This window comes from Carassius gibelio, chromosome B15, assembly GCF_023724105.1.
Source record: "Carassius gibelio isolate Cgi1373 ecotype wild population from Czech Republic chromosome B15, carGib1.2-hapl.c, whole genome shotgun sequence".
Taxonomy (NCBI): Eukaryota; Metazoa; Chordata; class Actinopteri; order Cypriniformes; family Cyprinidae; genus Carassius; species Carassius gibelio.
In genome coordinates this window covers 26,621,572-26,648,406 of record NC_068410.1, presented here as the reverse complement: position 1 = coordinate 26,648,406, position 26,835 = coordinate 26,621,572, and the positions used below count along the sequence as shown (strand labels likewise).

Genomic DNA, 26,835 nt, shown 5'->3' with positions numbered 1-26,835 from the left:
TCAACAATGAAGGCTATAGCCTAAATATTGAAATTAACAATGTTGTAGAAGTGCAGTTTAGTAATAGTAAATGTTAAATAAAAACTACTCTTTGTGTGATATAGATTAAGTTAACTAGGCCTACATGAAATTATATAAATATAAGAATCATACAGAAGCATTTTTGCCGTCTACAATTTAGAATTCCTGGAATATTGAGTTTTAATAGACTAATAAATCAATGTGCGTTCACTCTCTGTGTGAGTTGGTGATATAGCCGAATCGATAATGTCAGATTGCATATCATTACAACAACACTCAACATATTATTGCAGATGAAGTTTGACGCCAGACCACTGATTCGTCAAACTTGTTTCGTGTAGTCCGTGTTCTTCTGACTATTTTGTAGCAAGTAACGAATATACTTATGGGAAATGTAGTGGAGTAAAAGTAAAAGTTGGCTGAAATATAAAAACTCAAGTAAAGTACAGAAACTCCTAATAAATACTTAAGTACTGTAACAAAGTATTTTTACTTTGTTACATTACACCACTGCTAAAAAGTCATGGAGCTGTATTGGTGAAAGTGTGTATGATCCCTGAGTCGACAGAGAATGTTTCTGAGCTCACTGAACCTGATCTAAACCAGGTTGGATTTGTTTGACTTTGGCAACGCTAAACCTACTCTGAAATTCATAGTTTGTTCATCTACAGTAGCTTTGTGTAACGGACTACTGAAATGACTCAAGTGTGAAAACCCCAAAATGTTTTGTGACATTATAATTGCAAGTATTTGGCTTTTTCTTATATTATTATATCATGTAGATGTTGTGAGAAAACGATGGAAGTTATGAGGAGTTCTCAGGAAGCTCTGTTGACCATTGTTGAGGTAAACATGAATTCATTCTTCACTTCTCATACCAGACAGGTGTCATTTGTCAGTACACTAATGCTGCTTTTGTTTTGTGTGTGCAGGTGTTGCTGTATGACCCTCTGTTTGATTGGACCATGAACCCTCTGAAGGCCTTCTACCTGCAGCAGCACGACGAGAACGCAGAGCTCCACGCCACACTCAACCCCACGCCAGGAGGAGACGAGATTGATGCCCACCGCAAGGCCAGGTACCACATCTGTAAACACTCTCCTTCAGTCTGGAGCCCAACATGTGCGGTAAACACACAGGACTTTACTGAGTCCCCTGTGTTGTGTTCCGTTTTTTTTTCTCTGAAATAATGTGGCACTTAAATGTAATGTTGAGAATTAACAGATATCGACTTTGGTATCAACATTGTTTATACAAGTTTTACTTGTGACTTCACATTTACCCCTTGTACATTAATCCCTGTTATGAATTGAGGTGACGAAGGTGTATAATGTGAAACAACTTGTTTGACAGCAACAGAAAACTAATCATAAACTGAGCCTCATTACGTATTCATGAGCTCTGTGCACAGAAACATTCCCCCATGCTTTAAGCAACTGTGGGAAGTAAAAATACCAATTTGTTAATATTATCATCTTCAGTTGATAAAGACCGTTATTAAAGCCGGTTGCATGCTGTATAAAATTATGTAAAGCATGATATATAAAATATTAGTAAAAAAAAAAAAAAATGTTTGAAATTAAAGGGTTTATTTATTTTTCTTGTTCTTATAGTATGATACAGGAGACCATGGGGGAAAAACACTTTTATTTAAATCCCCACGTAATATACAATTTGGTGCAGTTCCTTATATTCATATGGCCATAAAGAAAGAAGAAATTTGATAGCTTGTAGTGCAAATCAATGAAAACTTTAAACTGTATAACGGACTACTTAATAAAATGCATGTAAATATCATTCATCACTATATCTCCCTATGATATGTCATAGAAAGATTGTATTTAAATGATTTGTTTTATGATAAAAGCGCCATAGTTTTTATTGTGGGGAACAAAACATATTGTATAATGCGGTGCAATGCATGATGATTGAGAGACCTTTACCTTAAAATATAATGCATTATAAAATGCATTAATTATACCTTGTAATGTATTGTATGAGCTCATGAATTACTGTAACCAGTTGAAGTTAGTAAGTTATAATAATTATCTATGCATTGTTATATCTGATTCAGAGCCAGTGTGAAAATTCAAACCCAATAAATAAAGTAAAAAAGCCTTTTAAATGTAAAAAATACAGGTGTATTTACAGTATTTTGCCTTTGTATGGCAGTATAGTCTCCGTTTTAGTAAGAGGAAAGTATAGAGTACACACACTCATTTGAATAAAGGCTTTAAATGAAAATTAAAGTGTATTAAGCTTATGTACATATTATTTACCATTCTCCATTGCAAGGGCATGTGTCAAACATCGTTCTGCAATACAGAACAGGAGCAAAGATTGTTTACGAGCAAAGAGATGACTTCCCTGATGTGTTGATGTGTTTCTGCAGTGACAGTCAGAGCTTTAATAAAGTGGCGGAGCGAGTGTTAATCAGACTGCAGGAGAAGCTGAAGGGTGTCGAGGAGGGCACGGTGCTCAGTGTGGGCGGCCAGGTAAACCTCCTCATTCAGCAGGCAATGGACCCCAAAAACCTCAGCCGCCTCTTCCCCGGCTGGCAGGCCTGGGTCTGATACATCATGCTTACCACACCAAAGAAAATAAATGCAATCTGACAATAGAAAATGTAACAAATAGGAAATACAGTGGACATATCTTATGACTTAGTCACATGTGCTGGTTAACATTGAAATTCTATTAACACTGAAATTCTATTGAATCTATATCTTTAATACATGTTGCACTATTAGCCTGTATATAATTGAATTAAATAAATGTAGTACTTTGCAATGATCACTATAGCTTAGTACTTTTGGTGAACACCTTAACAATCTGCTGAACTGCTGAAAAAAAAAAAAAAAAAAACAAGCTTTGAATTGTATGTATTAAAAAAGAAAGAGGAAATTAAAATATGAATAAAAATCACATACAGAAGTGATCATTGGTTCATTTTGTAAGTTGTACTTTATGTACAGTACAGATATTGCTCATACTGTAAATCGTTGTTGTTTTCATGGCATATTTGATGCACAATAAATCAGGTTTTAAACCGTTTGGTTCTCATTTTGTCTATCATTTCAGTTTGACAACTTTTGTTAGTAAATCATGTCTTTTATTTAACATTTGGTGAAAATACATTTGATTTAAACACATTAATAAGTCTATAGCAAATTATTAAACACTGGACTGGCATAACAAAAATGAACAAAACAATTTTCCTTAACACAAAACACGTCATTTTATGTAACACATGTATAACAAAACATTTATATGAAACCTATTTAAATGTATATTCACCACAAATTATAAGGTGGTTAAAAATAGTTTATTTAATGTAAAACTTTTGGTATTTTTTAATATTTTTAATTATATATATATATATATATATATATATATATATAAGGTAATTCATACATTTATTTTTAACAAACTTATTACAATATTGTACAGTAAAACTGTAACCAGAATATGGGAACCTAACACAATTAACAGGTTTTTACTGCAGCATTTTTATCTTATTTTGAATATTAATGTTATCATAGGAATATGATGTACAGTAAATCGGGTATAAAGTTACATCGGGTCAATCCTGAGGAAAGAAGGATATTTTAACTTAAACATTGAATTATATACTGTGTGTGTATGTGTGTGTGTGTGTGTGTGTGTGTGTGTGTATATATATATATATATATATATATATATATATATATATATATATACACACAAACACACACACAGATATGTATATTACATTTTCAGTTATTTATCAGACATACCCGCCATTGACAACATTTTCCGGCTTTCCATGTTTTGCTGGCAGTGCCAAATTTTTACATTAGAAACAGTATGCTGCTATCAGGAATAAAATGTATAAGCAAATGTTTATTCCCGATAGCAGCATACTGTCTCTACTGTACACATCTGCCTACTACGGTGTCCCATGAGACTGTTAGACACATACTGTACAATCTCTGCTTCATAAATCAATGTGTCGGTGCAGTTAATGAAGTTATCAAGAGTGAATGAGTCAGTGAAAGGACTGGAGTTGAGCTGCAGGATGATTAGAGCTGCTTTAGGTTCATTAGTGGCTTCATGAGGCAAACCTACTTAAAACAGCAGCGGAGAGGCTGTTACATTACTCACAAAAAGACTTGAGCCTGTGTGTGTGCAGTTCTCTTGATATATCCCAGCTGGTTTCAGAGAGGAGTATAGTATCTAGCATATATGAACAAGAGTGCATAGCATATTTATACTAATCTACATTATTTAATATTGTTCTTGCAGTATAACATTATATTTGCAACATCGCATTTGGCTCCAGAAAATGTCCCCACTGTTTGGCACCCCATCAGCAACCACCCAGAACACCCTAAAAACCACTCGTAACACACTTCGTAACACACCATTTTTACAAGTTGGCATTACAAATTATTTAGCCAATGCTTTATCTCAAGCAATTTATAATTTACGAGAATACAGATATACCTCTAAAGTTAGTAAACTACTGCAAAAAAAACAAACAAAATTTATTCAAAACACACCATATTACTCAGAAACACAGTCACAAACTTCAGTCTGATCATATTCTGTGGTTAACTTCCATCAGCTTGTACAACTTGCTAAGTCAATAAAATAAAAGATAAAAAGACAAAATTTGAAGGTCCCAAATGAAGTAGCCACTTCTCAATTCAAATCATGTGTTTTAAATTAATACAGAACCATTAGCCATGATTTATAATGGTCATGCATTTATAATGGTCATGCTTTATCCAATCATGGTTGTTGACTGATAATATGGAAAAATAATGTTGATTCAGGGAGAAATATAGGGCATTTTACTAACAGCTTGCGACAGCGCAAACCATCTTTTGGCATTAAAATAGTACCGTCACGTTTTACTAAAGATGTGTAGTGATGAATTATCACTGAAAAGGCGTGGACGCAGTTATTCTTGTGGCTGACCTTATTGAGTATGCATTTGTAGGCGTTTCCCTTTCAGAAACAAAATTTACGGGAGGAGAGTATTCAAATGAAACACGTAATGCGCTTTACTAGAGTTTGCGCCACTACTTAACGGCCAAAAAAGCTTGTCTTAAACTATTTTGCACTTGAAATGGCTGCAATTATTTTTACTAGGAGGAGGAACCACAGAGAACTGAGAGCTCATGGTAGAAGGGAGAGGGTTTTCCCTACAAGTATTATTTTGAATGCCAGAAGAACATATTGTTTGTCACGTAATACCAGGTCCATCAAAACTAGCAAACCTTAATTTTTTTTGCCTCTAGTTTTCAGCATACTGTGGCTTCTTTATTTCTTTATTTGCCACTACGTTTATTTGCACTGCGCTTGGTATTTTGCGTTGGTCGATATGTAAATGAGAAAGGCGTCAGTGTTGTTTAATTTGTACATTGTTAGTAAATCAGCCGCAGAAATATCCAGGCCCATCAGCATGGTTTTAAAATAGCACTCTTGCGCTAATTTGCCCTGTTTAGTAAAACTGGCCCATAGTGTAAAGCGTCAGATTTTTATTAGGCTACCCCAGAATAACTTAACCCCAGGTATGAACCGTGTGAAACATTAAACAAGAATCTGGGGTTTAGAAATATTGAATACTTTGAAATGTGATGTAATTAAATTTTTTACTTTCTCTTTAGAGTGTTACAAGCAGTTCATAAAGAAGATCTGTAAATCTGTTAAAATCTGTGTTCTGCGGAGTGTTTCATTGTGAAAGCGAAACTACTTTGTTTTGCCTTCCAAAAGAGACACAACTAGAAATCAGTGGTTAAGTTCTATTTCCACACTGTTCCGGAACAGTTCAACCCAAATATTCAGACGTGTGCAGCACATTTTGCAGAAGACAAGGACTGCTTCCTGGGAGAGTATCCTACAATGCCTGTTTGTTTCTATAAAGTGGTGTAATTCCAGCTTTCAGTCTGGCACTTCTGACTCACAGCCTGTTAGTATGTTTTTCAGATAAAGAATTTACCACTGATGATTCAAACGTGAGTTTTGAGCAGTGTAGAGTAGCGCTGCTTGTTTGTCATTTCTCCGATCACAAATGCAGACATGGTTTTATGTTTACACGATACGCAAAATGTAAAAAGACAGTATAAGTCATTATAATCAGTAATTATGTCCCTACTGGATGCAGGAAATGGGTCGTTTATAATGGGTTTTATTGTTTTTGTCTTGTGCCGGGAAACAGCATCACGGTATGTTAAGGGACGTAACATTTCAGTCAAATGCTTGAGGTGCTCAGCCAATCACAGGGCACTGAATAGCTGGCCAATCATCATATACCTCGCTTTTCAGAACGATGAGCTTAGTGAACCTACACATTTCAGAAAGGTGGGGCATAGAGGAACAAAAATAATGAAATGTGTTTATGGTTTAATAAACACTATTTTCCACATAATGTACATTGTGGAAAATTATGTGCTTAATTATTATACCTTAAACTAAATAAACACATTAAATTACACTAAATACACAAAATAATTTTCTTTTTAGCAAAATCATATTACCCCTTTAAGTTTGAAAAGCCTTTGAATCTACTAGAAATAATTGAATCAAGATTCCAGAACAAATCAAATTCAATAGTTTATTCACTGGGTAGGGCTAAACATGTAAATTAAAGAATTAAGAACTAAAAGATCAATCCAAAATCAATTACACAAATAAAACAAAAGCTTAAAAATAGGTCAAAGATGCATACCTGGGAATACAAATACAAACTGCAAATGTGCAGGGTATTTAGATTAAGATTCTCTCCTCACACTTTTTCCAGTCTTCTTTAAAAACCCACATTAGAGAAATCAGAAATTAAAGAAAAATCTTCAGTCTGATCTGAGGGGACAAATCTCATCTAGAGCTAAATTGAATTTTTTTATATATATATAAAAAGGAAGACATTACACAAGGCGGCATACCCTTAAAAACAGAAAAGTGTTTCCTTAACTTTTTTAATCTTCATGATTCTGATCTGATTAAAGACATCATGTACCAATCACACAAGCACATTTAAAAGGCTAGCAAACATGGAGGAGAGAAACAATAGGTCCCATTCACTAATAATTGCGTAGCTTATTCATATTTATATGCACATTTGAACTTTTCACGAAAACTTTCCACTCAATTCACAACACATGCATTTGCAAATAAATTTGTTCTTACCATCTTTTTTCTAATATTAGTGGATTTGGAATATTCAAGATACGATCATTTATATTCATATTATATTCAGATTCATATTATACAGTATTGTTCAAAATAATAGCAGTACAATGTGACTAACCAGAATAATCAAGGTTTTTCGTATATTTTTTATTGCTACGTGCCAAACAAGTTACCAGTAGGTTCAGTAGATTCTCAGAAAACAAATGAGACCCAGCATTCATGATATGCACGCTCTTAAGGCTGTGCAATTGGGCAATTAGTTGAATTAGTTGAAAGGGGTGTGTTCAAAAAAATAGCAGTGTGGCATTCAATCACTGAGGTCATCAATTTTGTGAAGAAACAGGTGTGAATCAGGTGGCCCCTATTTAAGGATGAAGCCAACACTTGTTGAACATGCATTTGAAAGCTGAGGAAAATGGGTCGTTCAAGACATTGTTCAGAAGAACAGCGTACTTTCATTAAAAAGTTGATTAGAGAGGGGAAAACCTATAAAGAGGTGCAAAAAATGATAGGCTGTTCAGCTAAAATGATCTCCAATGCCTTAAAATGGAGAGCAAAACCAGAGAGACGTGGAAGAAAACGGAAGACAACCATCAAAATGGATAGAAGAATAACCAGAATGGCAAAGGCTCAGCCAATGATCACCTCCAGGATGATCAAAGACAGTCTGGAGTTACCTGTAAGTACTGTGACAGTTAGAAGACGTCTGTGTGAAGCTAATCTATTTTCAAGAATCCCCCGCAAAGTCCCTCTGTTAAAAAAAAGGCATGTGCAGAAGAGGTTACAATTTGCCAAAGAACACATCAACTGGCCTAAAGAGAAATGGAGGAATATTTTGTGGACTGATGAGAGTAAAATTGTTCTTTTTGGGTCCAAGGGCCACAGGCAGTTTGTGAGACGACCCCCAAACTCTGAATTCAAGCCACAGTACACAGTGAAGACAGTGAGGCATGGAGGTGCAAGCATCATGATATGGGCATGTTTCTCCTACTATGGTGTTGGGCCTATTTATCGCATACCAGGGATCATGGATCAGTTTGCATATGTTAAAATACTTGAAGAGGTCATGTTGCCCTATGCTGATGAGGACATGCCCTTGAAATGGTTGTTTCAACAAGACAATGACCCAAAACACACTAGTAAACGGGCAAAGTCTTGGTTCCAAACCAACAAAATTAATGTTATGGAGTGGCCAGCCCATTCTCCAGACCTTAATCCAATTGAGAACTTGTGGGGTGATATCAAAAATGCTGTTTCTGAAGCAAAACCAAGAAATGTGAATGAATTGTGGAATGTTGTTAAAGAATCATGGAGTGGAATAACAGCTGAGAGGTGCCACAAGTTGGTTGACTCCATGCCACACAGATGTCAAGCAGTTTTAAAAAACTGTGGTCATACAACTAAATATTAGTTTAGTGATTCACAGGATTGCTAAATCCCAGAAAAAAAAATGTTTGTACAAAATAGTTTTGAGTTTGTACAGTCAAAGGTAGACACTGCTATTTTTTTGAACACACCCCTTTCAACTAATTGCCCAATTGCACAGCCTTAAGAGCGTGCATATCATGAATGCTGGGTCTTGTTTGTTTTCTGACAATCTACTGAACCTACTGGTAACTTGTTTGCCACGTAGCAATAAAAAATATACTAAAAACCTTGATTATTCTGGTTAGTCACATTGTACTGCTATTATTTTGAACAAGACTGTATATAATTTATATAAACCACACCCAAACCAACGCTATAAAAAGGCCTTTTCTTTTCCTTAAACATATGCCTCTCTTAACAGACACACCCTTGCAGATCCAATGTCAAGTGTGCAGTACTCAAAACCAGTTTAAACAATTAAAAAAAAAACTTTTATATAGACCCAGTTTACAGACCTCTCATTAGCCAACTATATATATGCCTGCTTTGTATTTCAGAAAAACATTTCAAACATTCTTTTTTGGTGAATCATGATTTGTTTGTATGCAGATTTCATGCACAGATTTGTTCGTACACATGGGTAGTGAATTCAAACCCAATGAATTCACTCGTGTGGCATACAGACATTGGGAGTGAACTTTAAATGAAGGGATCAAGAAAGTCTGTACTCTCCTGCCGTCTTTGCCCAGTTAAATGTGAAACTAGGTTTATTATTTTATTGTGCATTGTTGATTTTCTGTGTAATTCCTAAGTACAGGTCACAGCAGAAAACTGTTCTGTCAAACATTTTCAAATTACAGGTTTGGAACAACATAGGGGAGAGTTTAATGACGATTTTCATTTTTTGGCTGAATTATTCCTTTTAATGCACTGCTAAAAGGGAAATCTAAAAGGAAACCTCAACCTCTAGATAATAACAGTAAATCAACTTACTTCATTGAACCATGACCCTCATTTAGAGACCATTGCTGATTTCCAGTAGTTTTATTAACTCAACTATATTGAAGACTAAGAATAAAAAGAGCAGCATACTTTGGAGAAACACTGCAGCATCAACATCACCATTTACTCCAATGCTATGTTGATACTCATATTTTGGCACATTTATTTATTATTTCTTTTTTCTTCCTTTTAATAAGAATCGCATGTATAATCATGATTCCTTCATCCTTCAGTAGTTTTATCCTCTTCCTTAAAAGGTTCAGTGCACAAGTGTCAACCAATGTCCAAATCCCAGCATCTTCCACCCAGACAAACAGGAATGTATGTAATCTCACCCAGAGCTCAATGTGTTACCTGCTCTGATTTCCTTCAGCCCTGTTTTGCTGAGTTGGTGCCACCTTGTCTTCAGTTGATGCCTGACGTCACTTGATGCGATGCCGCACCAGTGAGGATTCGTCTGTAATCTCACCGTCTCTGTGCCGTTGGCAAGGCAGCATGAGCAAGATGAGGAGTACGATCAGAACCAAGGCACATATGCCCATCAGAGCGTACGCGATCACCCACATCACCGGTTCCCTGAGAGGCATGCCACTTGTGCAGTCTGATGCTACGCCTTCAGCTAGGAACGGCCCGGCGATCTCTGCAAATGGCACACCACCGCTTTCTGTTGGAAATACAGAAGAGGTATTTACTTAGATCCCAGACTAATCAAACTTAAAATACCTGATATATATATATATATATATATATATATATTTTTTTTTTACTAATACTATATTTAAGGACATTTTTCAAGTACCTCTACTTTCTTAGAGTCTTTTTATTTTGGCAAACTTCATTATTTTCCAAAGCATAGTATCAACATTTTTAGGCCACTACATTTCATAAAAAATGTTGTTCATGTTTATTTTGAAAGCAAGAAATCACCACTCCTTCTGAGACACAAGAACAATTCTTTGTACAAACCCGATTCCAAAAAAGTTGGGACACTGTACAAATCGTGAATAAAAACAGAATGCAATGATGTGGAAGTTTTACATTTAAATATTTTATTCAGAATACAACATAGATGACATATCAAATGTTTAAACTGAGAAAATTTATAATTTTAAGGGAAAAATTAGTTGATTTTAAATTTCATGGCATCAACACATCTAAAAAAAGTTGGGACAAGGCCCATGTTTACCGCTGTGTTGCATCCCCTCTTCTTCTTATAACAGTTTGCAATCGTCTGGGGACTGAGGAGACCAAAAAGTTTCTCAAGTTTAGGAATAGGAATGTCGTCCCACTCTTGTCTAGTTGCTCAACGGTCTTAGGTTTTCTTTGTCGCATCTTCCTCTTTATTTGACTCTTAAAACACTTTTTTTTATTGTAAATAATATGATAACTGATCATAATATAGATGTGCTCTGTTTGACAGAAACCTGGCTAAAACCTGATGATTACATTATTTTAAATGAGTCCACCCCCCCCCAAGATTACTGTTATAAAAATGAGCCACCTCTAAAAGGCAAAGGGGGAGGTGTTGCTTCAATTTATAACAACGTTTTCAGGATTTCTCAGAGGGCAGGCTTCAAGTATAACTCGTTTGAAGTAATGGTGCTTCATATAACATTATCCAGAGAAACAAATGTTAATGATAAATCCCCTGTTATGTTTGTACTGGCTACTGTATACAGGCCACCAGGGCACCATACAGACTTTATTAAAGAGTTTGGTGATTTTACATCCGAGTTAGTTCTGGCTGCAGATAAAGTTTTAATAGTTGCTGATTTTAATATTCATGTCGATAATGAAAAAGATGCATTGGGATCAGCATTTATAGACATTCTGAACTCTATTGGTGTTAGACAACATGTTTCAGGACCTACTCATTGTCGAAATCATACCCTAGATTTAATACTGTCACATGGAATTGATGTTAATAGTGTTGAAATTATTCAGCCAAGTGATGATATCTCAGATCATTATTTAGTTCTGTGTAAACTTCATATAGCCAAAATTGTGAATTCTACTTCTTGTTACAAGTATCGAAGAACCATCACTTCTACCACAAAAGTAAGTTATGTTATCTTCCTGATGTATCCAAATTCCTTAGCATATCCAAAACCTCAGAACAACTTGATGATGTAACAGAAACTATGGACTCTCTCTTTTCTAGCACTTTAAATACAGTTGCTCCTTTACGCTTAAGGAAGGTTAAGGAAAACAGTTTGACACCATGGTATAATGAGCATACTCGCACCCTAAAGAGAGCAGCCCGAAAAATGGAGCGCAGCTGGAGGAAAACAAAACTAGAGGTATTTCGTATTGCTTGGCGGGAATGTAGCATATCCTATAGAAAAGCATTAAAAACTGCTAGATCTGATTACTTTTCTTCTCTTTTAGAAGAAAACAAACATAACCCCAGGTATTTATTCAATACAGTGGCTAAATTAACGAAAAAATAAAGCCTCAACAAGTGTTGACATTTCCCAACACCACAACAGTAATGACTTTATGAACTACTTTACTTCTAAAATCGATACTATTAGAGATAAAATAGCAACCATTCAGCCGTCAGCTACAGTATCACATCAGACAGTGCACTATAGACCCCCTGAGGAACAGTTCCACTCATTCTCTACTATAGGAGTGGAAGAATTGTATAAACTTGTTAAATCATCTAAATCAACAACATGTATGTTAGACCCTATACCATCTAAGCTCCTAAAAGAGGTGCTTCCAGAAGTCATAGGTCCTCTTCTGACTATTATTAATTCCTCATTGTCATTAGGATATGTCCCCAAAACCTTCAAACTGGCTGTTATTAAGCCTCTCATAAAAAAAACACAACTTGACCCCAGAGAACTTGTTAATTATAGACCAATCTCGAATCTCCCTTTTCTGTCCAAGATACTAGGAAAGGTGGTATCCTCACAATTATATTCCTTCTTAGAGAAAAATGGTATATGTGAGGATTTCCAGTCAGGATTTAGACCGTATCATAGTACTGAGACTGCTCTCCTTAGAGTTACAAATGATCTGCTCTTATCATCTGATCGTGGGTGTATCTCTCTATTAGTTTTATTGGATCTTAGTGCTGCGTTTGACACAATTGACCACAACTTTCTTTTGCATAGACTTGAACACTTTGTTGGCATCAGTGGAAGTGCATTAGCATAGTTAGCAGTGAATGAAGATGTATCATATCGATCACAAGTGCAGTATGGAGTACCTCAAGGCTCAGTACTAGGGCCACTACTCTTCACGCTTCATATGTTACCCTTGGGAGATATCATCAGGAAACATGGTGTTAGCTTTCACTGTTATGCTGATGATACTCAGCTCTATATTTCCTCGCAGCCCGGTGAAACACACCAATTTGAAAAACTAATGGAATGCAGAGTCGATATAAAAAATTGGATGACGAGTAATTTCTTACTGCTAAATTCAGAAAAAACAGAGGTGTTAATCATAGGGCCTAAAAACTCTGCTTGTAATAACCTAGAACACTGTCTAAAACTTGATGGTTGCTCTGTCAATTCTTCGTCATCAGTTAGGAACCTAGGTGTGCTACTTGATCACAATCTTTCCTTAGAAAGCCACGTTTCTAGCATTTGTAAAACTGCATTTTTCCATCTCAAAAATGTATCTAAATTACGGCCTATGCTTTCAATGTCAAATGCAGAAATGTTAATCCATGCATTTATGACTTCAAGGTTAGACTATTGTAATGCTTTATTGGGTGGTTGTTCTGCACGCTTGGTAAACAAACTACAGCTAGTCCAAAATGCAGCAGCAAGAGTTCTTACTAGAACCAGGAAGTATGACCATATTAGCCCGGTCCTGTCCACACTGCACTGGCTCCCTATCAAACATCGTATAGATTTTAAAATATTGCTTATTACTTATAAAGCCCTGAATGGTTTAGCACCTCAGTATTTGAATGAGCTCCTTTTACTTTATACTCCTCTACGTCCGCTACGTTCTCAAAACTCAGGCAATTTGATAATACCTAGAATATCAAAATCAACTGCGGGCGGCAGATCCTTTTCCTATTTGGCGCCTAAACTCTGGAATAACCTACCTAACATTGTTCGGGAGGCAGACACACTCTTGCAGTTTAAATCTAGATTAAAGAACCATCTCTTTAACCTGGCATACACATAACATACTAATATGCTTTTAATATCCAAATCCGTTAAACGATTTTTTAGGCTGCATTAATTAGGTAAACCGGAACCGGAAACACTTCACATAACACTGTACTTTCTACATCATTAGAAGAATGGCATCTACGCTAATATTTGTCTGTTTCTCTCTTGTTCCGAGGTCACCGTGGCCACCAGATCCAGTCTGTATCCAGATCAGAGGGTCACTGCAGTCACCCTGATCCAGTACGTATCCAGACCAGATGGTGGATCAGCACCTAGAAAGGACCTCTACTGCCCTGAAAGACAGCGGAGACCAGGACAACTAGAGCCCCAGATACAGATCCCCTGTAAAGACCTTGTCTCAGAGGACCACCAGGACAAGACCACAGGAAACAGATACTTCTGCACAATCTGACTTTGCTGCAGCCTGGAATTGAACTACTGGTTTCGTCTGGTCAGAGGAGAACTGGCCCCCCAACTGAGCCTGGTTTCTCCCAAGGTTTTTTTCTCCATTCTGTCACCGATGGAGTTTCGGTTCCTTGCCGCTGTCGCCTCTGGCTTGCTTAGTTGGGGTCACTTCATCTACAGCGATATCATTGACTTGATTGCAAATAAATGCAGAGACACTATTTAAACTGAACAGAGATGACATAACTGAATTCAATGATGAACTGCCTTTAACTATCATTTTGCATTATTGAGACACTGTTTTGCAAATTAATGTTGTTCAGTGCTTTGACGCAATGTATTTTGTTTAAAGCACTATATAAATAAAAGGTGATTATGCACCAAATGTTATTTAAGTGTGAAAGATCAGGGCCTGGTTCCCCAAAACGTTCTTATCGCTAAGTAGTTCTTAACCTATTCCTTAACCTCTCTCTTAACGTTATGGCACGATTCCCGACACATTCGTTCGCTAAGTATATCTTCTGTAAGTCACACTTTCGTAAGGTTGGTCTGGACCATTCGTAAGCTCTCTCTTAGCATTGTTTGAGCTCAAGACGTTAGTCACCGCCACTGTGCAGCGGTCTTTAGGAATCTGCGCAGTACAATTGTGGCTCAACAATGATTATTTTATGGACATTTTAAGACTCATAATAAATTATGTTCGCAATGGCTACAGGCCTATTTATGAAGTTGACTTTGTGGTATCAGAACTAATATGGTGGTAATTAGCCTAGGCTTTTTCGTAATGTAATTAAAGCGAATTGGCAATCACTTTTGATAATTTAAATCTGGCAAAGAATTTGGCTCTAAATGGCTAAGATCTATAAATGGGTAAGCATGGTGGTGTCCAGTAAGCGACCAACTATGGCAGCGATCCAACTTACCCTTGACTGAATCAAAGACGGCGCCGGCCGCGGAGCCGTTTAGTCCATGTCAATTTATTTATACTGCAAAAATTAAGCCCTATTGACATTTTGCCTGACGTGGCTATATAAAAAAAAAAAAATTGCCTCCCAAGACAACTCATTATGGAGCTGCTGGACCTTCTCAGACTGGCGCAATGCGGCAGAATTTTGCTTTAAGCCCTGAAGTCCAGCTTCTTGCAGAGCTACGTTTTGTTTTGTTTTGTTTTTTTTGCTACAGGGAGCTTCATCGAGGTCGTGGGAGAGGGCTACGGCCTTAGCAAGACCTCTGTGTGGAGGTGCGTCCACACTGTCACCAACGCCCTTCTGCACCATGCCTGGGATTGTTGTCTTTCTTAACGGTGTATTGCACCTTCGCGTGAAATGGAAAATCGATTCCTGAGCAATCGATGCCAACTAATTCAGCACCTTTACTCGGGACAGCGTTCTTGTAACATCGGACGTAAGAGGCAGCGTGCTAAGAAGCTTCCTAAGGGACACTTCGGGGAACACACTTACGAACATAAACAACTTTGGTAAGATATATCTTTTGAGGTCTTCTTAGCGTGCTTGTGCCATTTCAGTACCCGGATACTCCTTCTACGCTGCCATGATGTTATAATTGATGCAGTATGTGGTCTGGCATGGTCATGTTGGAAAATGCAAGGTCATCCCTGAAAGAGATGATGTCCGGATTGGAGCATATGTTGTTCTAGAACTTTGATACCTTTCAGCATTGATGGTGCCTTTCCAGATGTGTAAACTGCCCATGCCACACGCACTCATGCAACCCCATACCATCAGAGATGCAGGCTTCTGAACCGAGCGCTGTTAACAACTTGAGTTGTCCTTGTCCTCTTTAGTCCGGATGACTTGGCATTCCAGTTTTCCAAAAAGAACTTCAAATTTTGATTCGTCTGACCACAGAACAGTTTTCCACTTTGCCACAGTCCATTTTAAATGAGCCTTGGCCCAGAGAAAACACGTGTGCTTCTGGATCATGTTTAGATATGGCTTCTTTTTTGACCTATAGAGTTTTAGCCGGCAACAGCGAATGGCACGGTGGATTGTGTTCACAGACAATGTTTTTTGGAAGTATTCCTGAGCCCATGTTGTGATTTCCATTACAGTAGCATTCCTGTATGTGATGCAGTGCCGTCTAAGGGCCGAAGATCACGGGCATCCAGTATAGTTTTCTGGCCTTGACCCTTACGCACAGAGATTGTTCCAGATTCTCTGAATCTTTGGATGATATTATGCACTGTAGATGATGATAACTTCAAACTCTTTGCAATTTTTCTCTGAGAAACTCCTTTCTGATGTTGCTCAACTATTTTTCACCGCAGCATTGGGGGAATTGGTGATCCTCTGCCCATCTTGACTTCTGAAAGACACTGCCACTCTGAGAGACTCTTTTTATACCCAATCATGTTGCCAATTGACCTAATAAGTTGCACATTGGTCCTCCAGCTGTTCCTTACATGAACATTTAACTTTTCCAGCCTCTTATTGCTACCTGTCCCAACTTTTTTGGAATGTGTAGCTCTCATGAAATCCAAAATGAGCCAATATTTGGCATGACATTTCAAAATGTCTCATCTTCAACATTTGATATGTTATCTATATTCTATTTTGAATAAAATAAGTTTATGAGATTTGTAAATTATGCCATTCCTTTTTTACTCACAATTTGTACAGTGTCCCAACGTTTTTGGAATCAGGTTTGTAATAAACCTGCTTATCTGTTCGTTCACCAAATTTTAGTTGATTATTGTAAATGAAAATCATATTTAGGTCATGATTGTCAAGTTATTTGTGAACTAAATCTGCTGTAAATAGAGCAGTTTAAGACCACTGAAATGCTTCAATATAGATGCGTTTGTTGGTCACAGTTTAGAAAAAAAAAGAAGAAAAAAAAATGTAACTAATGTTAAATTAGAAACAGGTCAATAATCAGGCTCTATTTTGAATTGCACTTTGTCTTTGACATATGTGAGGGATAATGCAAGGCTAGCTGTGCATTAAACAATTTTAATGCACAACGTAGAGGCCAAGAACCACCCGATGCGAAGCAGAATGTGTCTCCATGAAGTGCATTAAAATCGTTTAATGCACAGCTAGCCTTTGTAATTTGCCAGTATTGACAAGTTAAACCTTTAAATGATGTTCGTACCACAAATATTTGAAGGGAAGGGTAAAATTAATGGATTATTTTTGTGACTTAAGGCTCGTTTACACAAGCATTCTGCCCACTTCAAATCAGACTCAGAGATGAATTAGTGTGGTAAGATCACATTTATTTGAATTAATTATAATCTTTGATTTAATTATTGATTGACAGAGAGAGACAGAGAGATGACAGCTGTGTGTGTGTGTTACCTGCATTTGCTGTGTAAAACAATTTAAAGCGGTGTCAAAAAATTATTTTTACACCTTGTTGCTGAGGAATATGTAGCGAACTAGTGTCTTGGCCATTTTATTAATATAAGTTGCAGGGAAGCATTGACATTTGAGTTTGTGTGTGTGCGCAGAGAGAGACTCCACCCAAACCCCCACCCCCACCCTCTCTCTCTGTGTGTGTGTGTGTGTGTGTGTGTGCGCATCAATTGAAGCAGGGCATTAATATAAAAAAATGGTGATAAAAATAACTTGAAACTGTCTGAATACTTGATTCTGATTGGCTGGCAGGTATGCATTAAAACAGTTTAATGTACAGGTAGAGCATGGTATAACTTGACGTATACACTGTTGTACAGTGGTAACCATTTCTATCAGCAATATATATAAAATTATAATTTGAAATATTAAGCTACACACCCTTGAACCAACCTACCTGCACAAGTGCTAACGGCAAACCCCACCCTCTTTAGTGCACGGTCAAAGATGACATAGAAGCCCTCCATCACAGTGGCTCCAATGACCAGGGCGTTTGCTGAAGAGGTGATTCCAAAACGGAAACAGTCGAATGTACCGTCAATATCGGTGACTGGCTGGACGTACAGCTGTGGAAACCAAATTTGTTGTCAAGGAAAGAGGAGGTACGTACAATCCTGGTTTCTGATCATTTTAATAAACTGTGTAAAATCACATAAAAAATATTAGTTCAATAAGAGTTCAATATAGTGAAAAAAACAAACTGTTCAAAAGAGAGCCACAATTTCTCAAATCCCAATAGAGACAATGAATGACAAATACATCAAAACCGAACCTGCTTGGAAAAGAACGTTTAATTTAGGTTTATTTTTATTTTATTTTATCTAGTTTGGTTTAATTTACTACATTAACTAAATGAAAATAAAAATAAAAAATATTACCATTGAAACTAACAAATTAAAATTAAAATTTTAGTAACTTTAATTAATAAAACTCCAACTACTACTAAACTAAACTAGGGCCGTTAAAGCACAAAATATACTTTCTTATGCTTGTACATAGTCAAATGCATAGCCTTTCAGACATCTGTTGTTGTTAAAGTGCCCCTATTATGCCATTTTTATGGTTCCTAGTATTGTTTTGGGAGTCTCCTATAATAGGATTACATGCATGCAAGGTCAAAAAAACACTTGTTTTCTCAAAATATGCATTAACATCACGTAATTTTCCAGCGATTCTCAAACGATTCTTTCGAAGCAGTTCAAAGAATCAGTCTCTCTAAACCCCTCCTTTCCATGAGCCTGCTCTGCTCTGACTGGTCAGATGGCCTATTCTGTTTTGATTGGTCTACAACAGGGCTCTCCAACCTTTTTTACACCACAGACCGGTTACGTTTGGTAAATTTTCTCACAGACCGGTTGAATGCAGAGTTTGGATATATTCTAATAATATATATATATATATATATATATATATATAAGGGGTGTAATGATATGCGTATTCGTATTGAACCATTCGGTACGAGGCGTTCGGTTCGGTACGCGGTACGCATTATGTACCGAATGGTTCGTTGGACTAATTAATTATATTTGACAAAAAAGGGAAATATAATGATATGCGTTCAACAAGGTAGCCCAATAACCCAAACGACGTAACAGAAAACGCCCCTGACACCCCCGAAGAGGAAAAAAACACCAACTTATATGTTTATGTTAGGCTACTCAGTCAGGCGCTCACTCACTCAGTACGTGCTGAGTGAGCGAGCAGTTCATGCACGGTACTCGGTGGCCAGTGCGTTTAACAGACCAGAAATAGAAGATCCTCCATAACCAACAGGTCTGGTGTTTGGGTGCACTTTGGAGCTATAATGAGCTATAATGGTGATGGCAAGAGAGTGGTGGATAAAAAAACAACGGTATGTCGCATCTGCTACATGACAATAGGGTACACAGCGGGAATACAAAAAAAAAAAAAAAAAACACCAGCGAGAATACTTGAAACATCAACTCATTTACGCCGACATCACCTTAGTGTGTCAGTATCTGGGAAAAGACGAAAAAAAGGGGAAACATACACGCATCAAACTATCCCCACAGCATTTATGCAGACATTTCCAACAGATTCAAACAGGGCAAAAGACATCACCGCAGCGATTGGTAGGCTTCATTTACGTTATAGCCGCGGATATGAGACCTTACTATTTACCATTCATTCTATCATCACCATTATAGCTTACAGGGAATCTAAAGTGCACCCAAACACCAGACCTGTTGGTTATTGGAGGATCTTCTATTTCTGGTCTGTTAAATGCATTAGACATTTTGCAACGAGCCTTCAGCGCGTGCTGAGTGAGCGAGCGCCGTAGGGGCCGTTCACACATTGCGCCTAAAAACGTGTGGAAAACAAAGCGCTCGTGCAGAAGCGCCCCTGAGGCGTCTGCCTTTGCTAAGCAACAATGACCTGCTCTCTCCATGAAGACGCGGAAATTTCAGCAAAGGATAAATGGATTTGCAGCTCTAAAAATCGCTTGCAGTAGGCTAGCTCTACTACTAAATTTATTTCAAAATTGCAATCCATATACAACTATGATCAGCTGTTCCTTCATCTTGGCTGAGCTTTCAGCGTTGTTACGGGAAAGGATGAAGCTGATTAGTTCTTGTCACATGACCCGCGGTGCGCTTGCGGCATTCTGAAAAGTTGAGATGTTTCTACATTTTGTTGTATCTAAAACGTACCGAACCGTGCCATCAGTGTATAGTATCGAACCGAACCGTGAATTTTGTGAACCGTTACACCCCTAATATATATATATACACTTTTTTTTTTTTTTTTTTTTTAAAGACCGGATAATTTTTTGGAATAAGCAAGAAAAACAAAAATAATAATAACAATAACAATAACAATGCCGTGATGCCATTTTGACTAATTTAGGCTACACAACTTAGTATTTCCATGCTGTCTGAAACAAATCTGTGCATGCTTTGATTGTGTGCGAGAACAGTGCGTAAGTATATTAATAATATATTGTAATAATATATCTTTGATATACTGCGTAGTATAATAAGCTCTCTTTCGTTTCTTATTCTAGTGAAAAATAAATTAATCTGCCAATCACGTACGTGCTGAACTGTAAAGGGTCTCGTTCGTATGCATCACAGATCAACTGCGATCCCAGTACTGTATGTGACCGGTCAGAGCATTTACTTATTTAATATTAAATTATTTAAGTGCTACTCCATATCAATCCCATACAATGAAAATACTGAAAAATAAGAACAATCATTAACACGCAATAAATAACAGTGTCATATCTAAAGACATTTTCCCAGAACGTTCTTGTGACCCGGTAGCCAGATCCAGATCAAAGGGTCAATGCAGTCACCCAGATCCAGTACGTATTCAGCCAAGATGTTGGATCAGCACCTAGAAAGGACCTCTACAGCCCTGAATGTCAGCGGAGACCAGGACAACTAGAGCCCCAGATACAGATCACCTGTAAAGACCTCGTCTCAGAGGACCACCAGGACAAGACCACAGGAAACAGATGAATCTTCTGCACAATCTGACTTTGCTGCAGCCTAGAATTGAACTACTGGTTTCGTCTGGTCAGAGGAGAACTGGAACCCCGACTGAGCCTGGTTTCTCCAAAGGACTTTTCTTCATTCTGTCACCAATAAAGTTTTGGTTCCTTGCCGCTGTCACCTCTGGCTTGCTTAGTTGGGGACACTTCATTTACAGCGATATTGTTGACTTTTTAAACTGAACTGAGCTGAATGATGACATCACAGAATTTTTGCATTATTGACACACTGTTTCCCTAATTAATGTTATTCAGTTGCTTTGACACAATCTGTTTTGTTTAAAGCGCTATATAAATAAAGGTGACTTGACGAACCTGTAGTAGGTCGCGACTAGGGATGGGTACCGAAACCCGGTATTAAAATGGCCCCAGGGCTAAATTATGAAAGACTGTAGTATCAGTAAGATCTTACAGTATCGGTTCTGCTTTCGGTACTGGAGGGGAAAACATTTATGTACCATGTATTTTTGCTTAATAATGTTATTGGGCCCATTTTATCTCACCAAACATTTCTAATGTGCGATCATATTAAGATGTTTGTCTGTGAGATCTGCAAGATCTCTCATGCGCACCGCTGAGGCTGTCTGTCAGTCACACACACACACACACCACAACGAGCGCAGCGCACGCACAGACATAACAGTATAAAAACTCCCGCTTAATAATAAAGAGTGACGATGGCGAAGAGATTTGCTTAATAATATTATCGTGCACATTTTATCTTACCAAACATGTCTAATTTGCAATATTAAGACATTTGTCTGTGAAATCTGCAAGATCTCTTATCACGCATAAGGGGCCGTTCAGATATCGCATCTTTTGCGCGCTTGAGTTAGTTATTTCAAATGTATGCGCGCTCATAATGGAAGCGTGAAACATCTCAACTTTTCAGAATCCCGCAAGCGCACCGCAGGTCATGTAACTTCCTCACCTTTTCCGTTACAACGTTGAAAGCTCAGCCAAGATAAAGGAACAGCTGATAGCTGTATGTGGATTTTTAAATTAATTTAGAAGCAGTGCTACTGCAAGCAGTTTTTAGTGCTGCAAATCCATTTATCCATTGCTGAAATTTGTCTACATGGAGAGAGCAGGTCATGGTTGATAGCAACGGCAGACTCCTCAGGAGCGCAAGTGCCGAATGCTTTGGGGGAAAAAAAAATCAGAAAGCGGCGTGCATAGTGTTTTCCATGCGTTTTTAGATGCGATATGTGAACGGCCCCTTACAGTACGAAAACTCCTGCTTAATACAAAGAGTGAAGATGGCAGAGAGAGCAAAACGTTCCAGAGTGTGGTTATACTTCACTAGAGTTGATGCAGACAACGCTGGTTGTTATAAGTGTAACAAAATTTTTGCATGTAAGGGCGGAAACACAAGCAATCTGTCAAGGCATCCTTTAAAAGTGCCCTATGTGCAGACAGAGAAATGCAATGTTTTCGACTGCCTAACACAACACAAAGTAACACAACACAAAGTACCGATAAAAATACTGTTAAAGTACCGGACCGCTAAGCAGTATCGGTAAGAGTAGTAATACCGTTAAAACCTTAACGATACCCATCCCTAGTCGCGACCTAGTGGTTGGGCACCTATAGTCTAAAGCATACAGCAGTGTCAGTAGCGATATGCCCATTTGAATAGTTCTGTATTTTGAACTCTCTATAGAAAATATAAACAACTATTATTTATCATGCAGTACTTACAGGTTGTGATTCAGTGGAGTAGCTGGTTCAAATAAACAGGATACTAAATCCATCTTTCAACATCAAGAATCCCACATAGAACTCCCAGAGATTAGAGAAGCAGTCATAAGTAGAATTAGTGTTTGGGGGTACTCAAATTGTTTGCGACCGGCCAACGTAGATCATAGATGCGCATTATGCAAAAGCATTTCTTATCTGTCCTTCACGCGCTCCACTGTTTACCGCCTGAGACTGTCACAGGATTGCGCTCGCGCTCCGTTCGTCTCTGACGCTGCTGACGTGTGATCTATAGGACTCGTGGCCAGTAATGCTAACGTGAAGTAGTTTTACTTTTCTGTAGTTTTTTTTAATGGCTCTCTGCATCTTACTGACGAAGTTACTGGAGCCGTCGACAGCTGTAGGCTATTTATTTCATGGACGGAGCAGAAATGTAAGTGTCTAAATCATACGCACAGTTCCATTGAATGATAAATGTGTTTAAACAATGCCGATGAACCGAATATACGAAGGAAACTGTTAAAATTATCCACAGCATTAACAACGACCTTGAAATAAGAGCGCAAGATGTATCTGATAATCGGATTCATGAAAGTAGCGTTTGTTTCATTAGCAAACAGACATCTGGCGTGTTTTGTTTCAGAATCATTCGCTGATGGAGAAGAAAAGTTAAATAGAGATGAAGACGTTTTCACACTGAAAGAGAAGCGATCTCGCTCTCATAGACGTGCCAGGCTATATCTGCAGCTAAACTGAATAAAAGCAGAATGAACTGATGAAACGTAAAAAAAAAAAAAAAACCCACAAAAATGTATGAATAATGCAGTGCTATTTGACATTTATTACAGTACAGAGACTATAAAGTATATTTTCTACCTTATTCTGTGCAGACAATTTAAATAATTGCTAATTAAATGTAGCCTAGTATATAAAACAATCATAAAATTGCCATTAGGAAAAAAATATCGATTACAAATTATTGATTATTGTCCAGCAGTGTATTTGATTTATTACAGCTAATTAAAAGTAATTAAAAAAGAAGATAATTCCTTGTAAAAATAATAATACATACAATAATACAATAAAATAATAAATTATTATTATTATTATTATTATTATTATTATTATTATATAGGCTGATTGTATTATTAATGATTGTATTAGACATTTCTGTCACTTCTGAAATTATGGCTACGCCCCTGGTGTTACAAAATGTTAGCTTATACATAATACTCTTAAAGCTCTTTTTTAAAAACTTGGCTTACATACATTTTTACGTATGCCATGTTGCATCATTAAACTAGCATTTAACAATGGACCAAAGAACAATGGACATTCTCTAACCATAAATGCTACTGTAATTTGCCCCCTGACTAAGCATTTAAAGAATTTAGTAGAAGCATTTAAATAATCCCGTGAATGCACTTAAAGAATGCAGAATCGAATCGTTATAATCGAATCAAATCGAATTGAATCGTTCTAAATTTGCAAAAATCATTCTTGAATCGAATCGAAAACCTATGAATCGTGAATCGAATCGCTGCCTTCCCAAAGATTCACAGCCCTACTTGGGAGATATCATCAGGAAACATGGTGTTAGCTTTTACTGTTATACTGATGATACTCAGCTCTATATTTTTTTCGCGGGCAGGTGAAACACACCAATTTGAAAAATGAATGGAATGCATAGTCGATATAAAAAACTGGATGACGAGAAATTTCTTACTGCTAAATTCTGAAAAAACAGAGGTGTTAATTATAGGACCTAAAAACTCTGCTTGTAATAACCTAGAACATGGTCTAAGACTTGATGGTTGCTCTGTCAGTTCTTCATCATCAGTTAGGAAACTGAGCCTGGTTTCTCCCAAGGTTTTTTTTCTCCATTCTGTCACCGATGGAGTTTCGGTTCCTTGACGCTGTCGCCTCTGGCTTGCTTAGTTGGGGTCACTTCATCTACAGCGATATCGTTGACTTGATTGCAAATAAATGCACAGACACTATTTAAACTGAACAGAGATGACATCACTGAATTCAATGATGAACTGCCTTTAACTGTCATTTTGCATTATTTACACACTGTTTTCTTAATGAATGTTGTTCAGTTGCTTTGACTAATGTATTTTGTTTAAAGTGCTATATAAATAAAGGTGACTTGACTTGACAAATGACTAATTTGTCGACTCATCTAGGCTCTACAGAGTCAAATCTTTATTTTGGAAGACAATAACTTTATTTATTACACTGCTCTGTGGAATACTTGATTCTGATTGGTCAGTCGTGTCATTTTGAGATATGTTATCCCTTGATAACAACTGGTAAAAGCTAATAACACAGGCTCATCCAGGTAACAGCAGTTGGCGCTGTACTCTTGCTTGAACAATTTCTTCTTGGAGGAAGCTTTGCATTCGTTTAGCTAATAAAATATTAAAACTTGATTCAAAATGGTGTACAATTATTTAATTATGTCATCCTGGTACCACGGCCTCGCTCTGGTTTCATACAAAAGCAGTTGCTGCCATTTTGTTACAATTGTTTGTGTATGCTGCAATGGATTATATGAGAACTAACAGACTGGTAAGGTTTTAAAACATTTTCATCTTAATAGTTTTTTGACTTATTTTTGTGGTGAAATGTTATGTTGTAATCAGGACCCCAACACGAAGCGGAGTTCTTGTACATTACCCCTTACTTATTTCACTTATAAGCACTTTCAGCTTTACAGCTTTGCAGATCCTCTCCATTCACATACAGTACAGTTACATTACACACTGCATGAAAGGCAATATTGGAAATGGCATAATAGGTGCACTTAAAAGTATCCACTGTTCTTTTAATGTTCTGATGCTTTTGTTTGGTTTTCTACTGTGAAATAATAGTGTTTCCAACTTGTGGAACAACTGATTATTGCAAACAAACAAATGTAATGCACATGTGTGACCTGCATTTACAAAGAAAGGTAACAAAAATCTGACAGTACACATACAGGATGTGAATATTATTCTGGTGACAAAATGCACTATATGCGGACTCGTGTATGCATAAAACCCAAAGTATACTTTAGGCCTTAGTCCTAACCTGTGGAAGAATGGTGATGCGAAAGGACTGGCTGGTGTTTGTTGCTCTGAGGTAGATTGAGATTTTCGGAAAAAGGCTCCATGGTGATTCGCCTTTCATCCAACATGCAAGCTTGGTGCCCTCAAAAAATCCCGCTGAGAAATCCTCAATCTGGCAGAGCAGGAGAGAACAGGGTTACACAAAATCAGTTGTAACTACGGAGTCATTTTGAAGACTGAAGCCCTTAAACATGCACACGATTGCTTATGTGAGGCAAGTCGTTTGCCAAAATGGAAGGTCTTCATACCAGTGATGTCTGCAGAATGGCCTCCACCACAGCACTGAACACGTTTCCAGGAAGTCGCAGTAAAGTCGTCCCACTATCCACAATGGCTTTATCTGAGTTGTACTACACGAAACAACCAAAGGGAAAGAAAGATCAGTCAAGGTCTCCATCAAACAAAAAGCAATACCTGCTCTGCTCCTCAGGATTTCATAAACAAGATTACTGCATTCTTAGTAGGGATATTCTCTGCCATATATCTCATTGAATGCTGGAATTACTGCACTGGCAGACTTTAAAGGTACACTTTCAGCTCACCCTTGGAGCAATTGCAGTCACGACTCTTTACTGTTCCCACAAGGTCAAATAATCATTGTGTTTTTAACTCCATCACTATCTAAAAGGATGGACTAGATTTTCTGGTTGAATAGTCTTTATTCATAATAAATGTTTTTTAGCTACACTGTATCATGTACCTCTTTGCAGTCTAGGTTTAAATTTTGGGCTCCAACTTCAAGCTTCAAGACTTCCACTTGATAGTACCATTCCTCCAGGATTGGTGTGTACCAAACTGAACCCTGGTACAAGGTGGGCTCAACTCCTCCCATGATCTAAAACACAACACAAAGACATCAAAGCATGTGATCTAAAGGCATATCTTTCCTTTGCATATATTAAAAATCTTCCAAGATATTAGCTTTGAATTTAAATTAAGGCAAGACAATACAGGTTAACAATGTTAACTAACAGTTTCCTGTGAATTAGTGACAGTTTGTTAAAATATAATTTTTTAGT

At 37.3% G+C, this 26,835-nt stretch overlaps 2 protein-coding genes across 6 annotated transcripts in view; one reads left to right on the top strand and one right to left on the bottom strand.

Annotated features, from left to right (window-relative positions):
- atm (ATM serine/threonine kinase) overlaps window positions 1–3,074 on the top strand; it is a 57,849-nt gene extending 54,775 nt beyond the window's left edge. For all 4 annotated transcript variants that reach the window (XM_052576106.1, XM_052576105.1, XM_052576108.1 and 1 more), the window contains 3 exons: window positions 804–867; window positions 954–1,099; window positions 2,414–3,074. In XM_052576106.1, the coding sequence (XP_052432066.1) occupies window positions 804–867; window positions 954–1,099; window positions 2,414–2,594 (391 nt within the window). In that variant the 3' untranslated portion in view covers window positions 2,595–3,074. The remainder of the gene's footprint in view (window positions 1–803; window positions 868–953; window positions 1,100–2,413) is intronic.
- Window positions 3,075–6,608: 3,534 nt separating this feature from the next.
- The window catches only part of bace2 (beta-secretase 2), a 38,348-nt gene continuing 18,121 nt past the window's right edge, over window positions 6,609–26,835 (bottom strand). For both annotated transcript variants that reach the window (XM_052576141.1, XM_052576142.1), the window contains 5 exons: window positions 26,517–26,651; window positions 26,065–26,166; window positions 25,779–25,928; window positions 17,886–18,054; window positions 6,609–10,231 (listed from right to left, as the gene is read on the bottom strand). In XM_052576141.1, coding sequence (XP_052432101.1) covers window positions 9,990–10,231; window positions 17,886–18,054; window positions 25,779–25,928; window positions 26,065–26,166; window positions 26,517–26,651 — 798 coding nt within the window. In that variant the 3' untranslated portion in view covers window positions 6,609–9,989. The remainder of the gene's footprint in view (window positions 10,232–17,885; window positions 18,055–25,778; window positions 25,929–26,064; window positions 26,167–26,516; window positions 26,652–26,835) is intronic.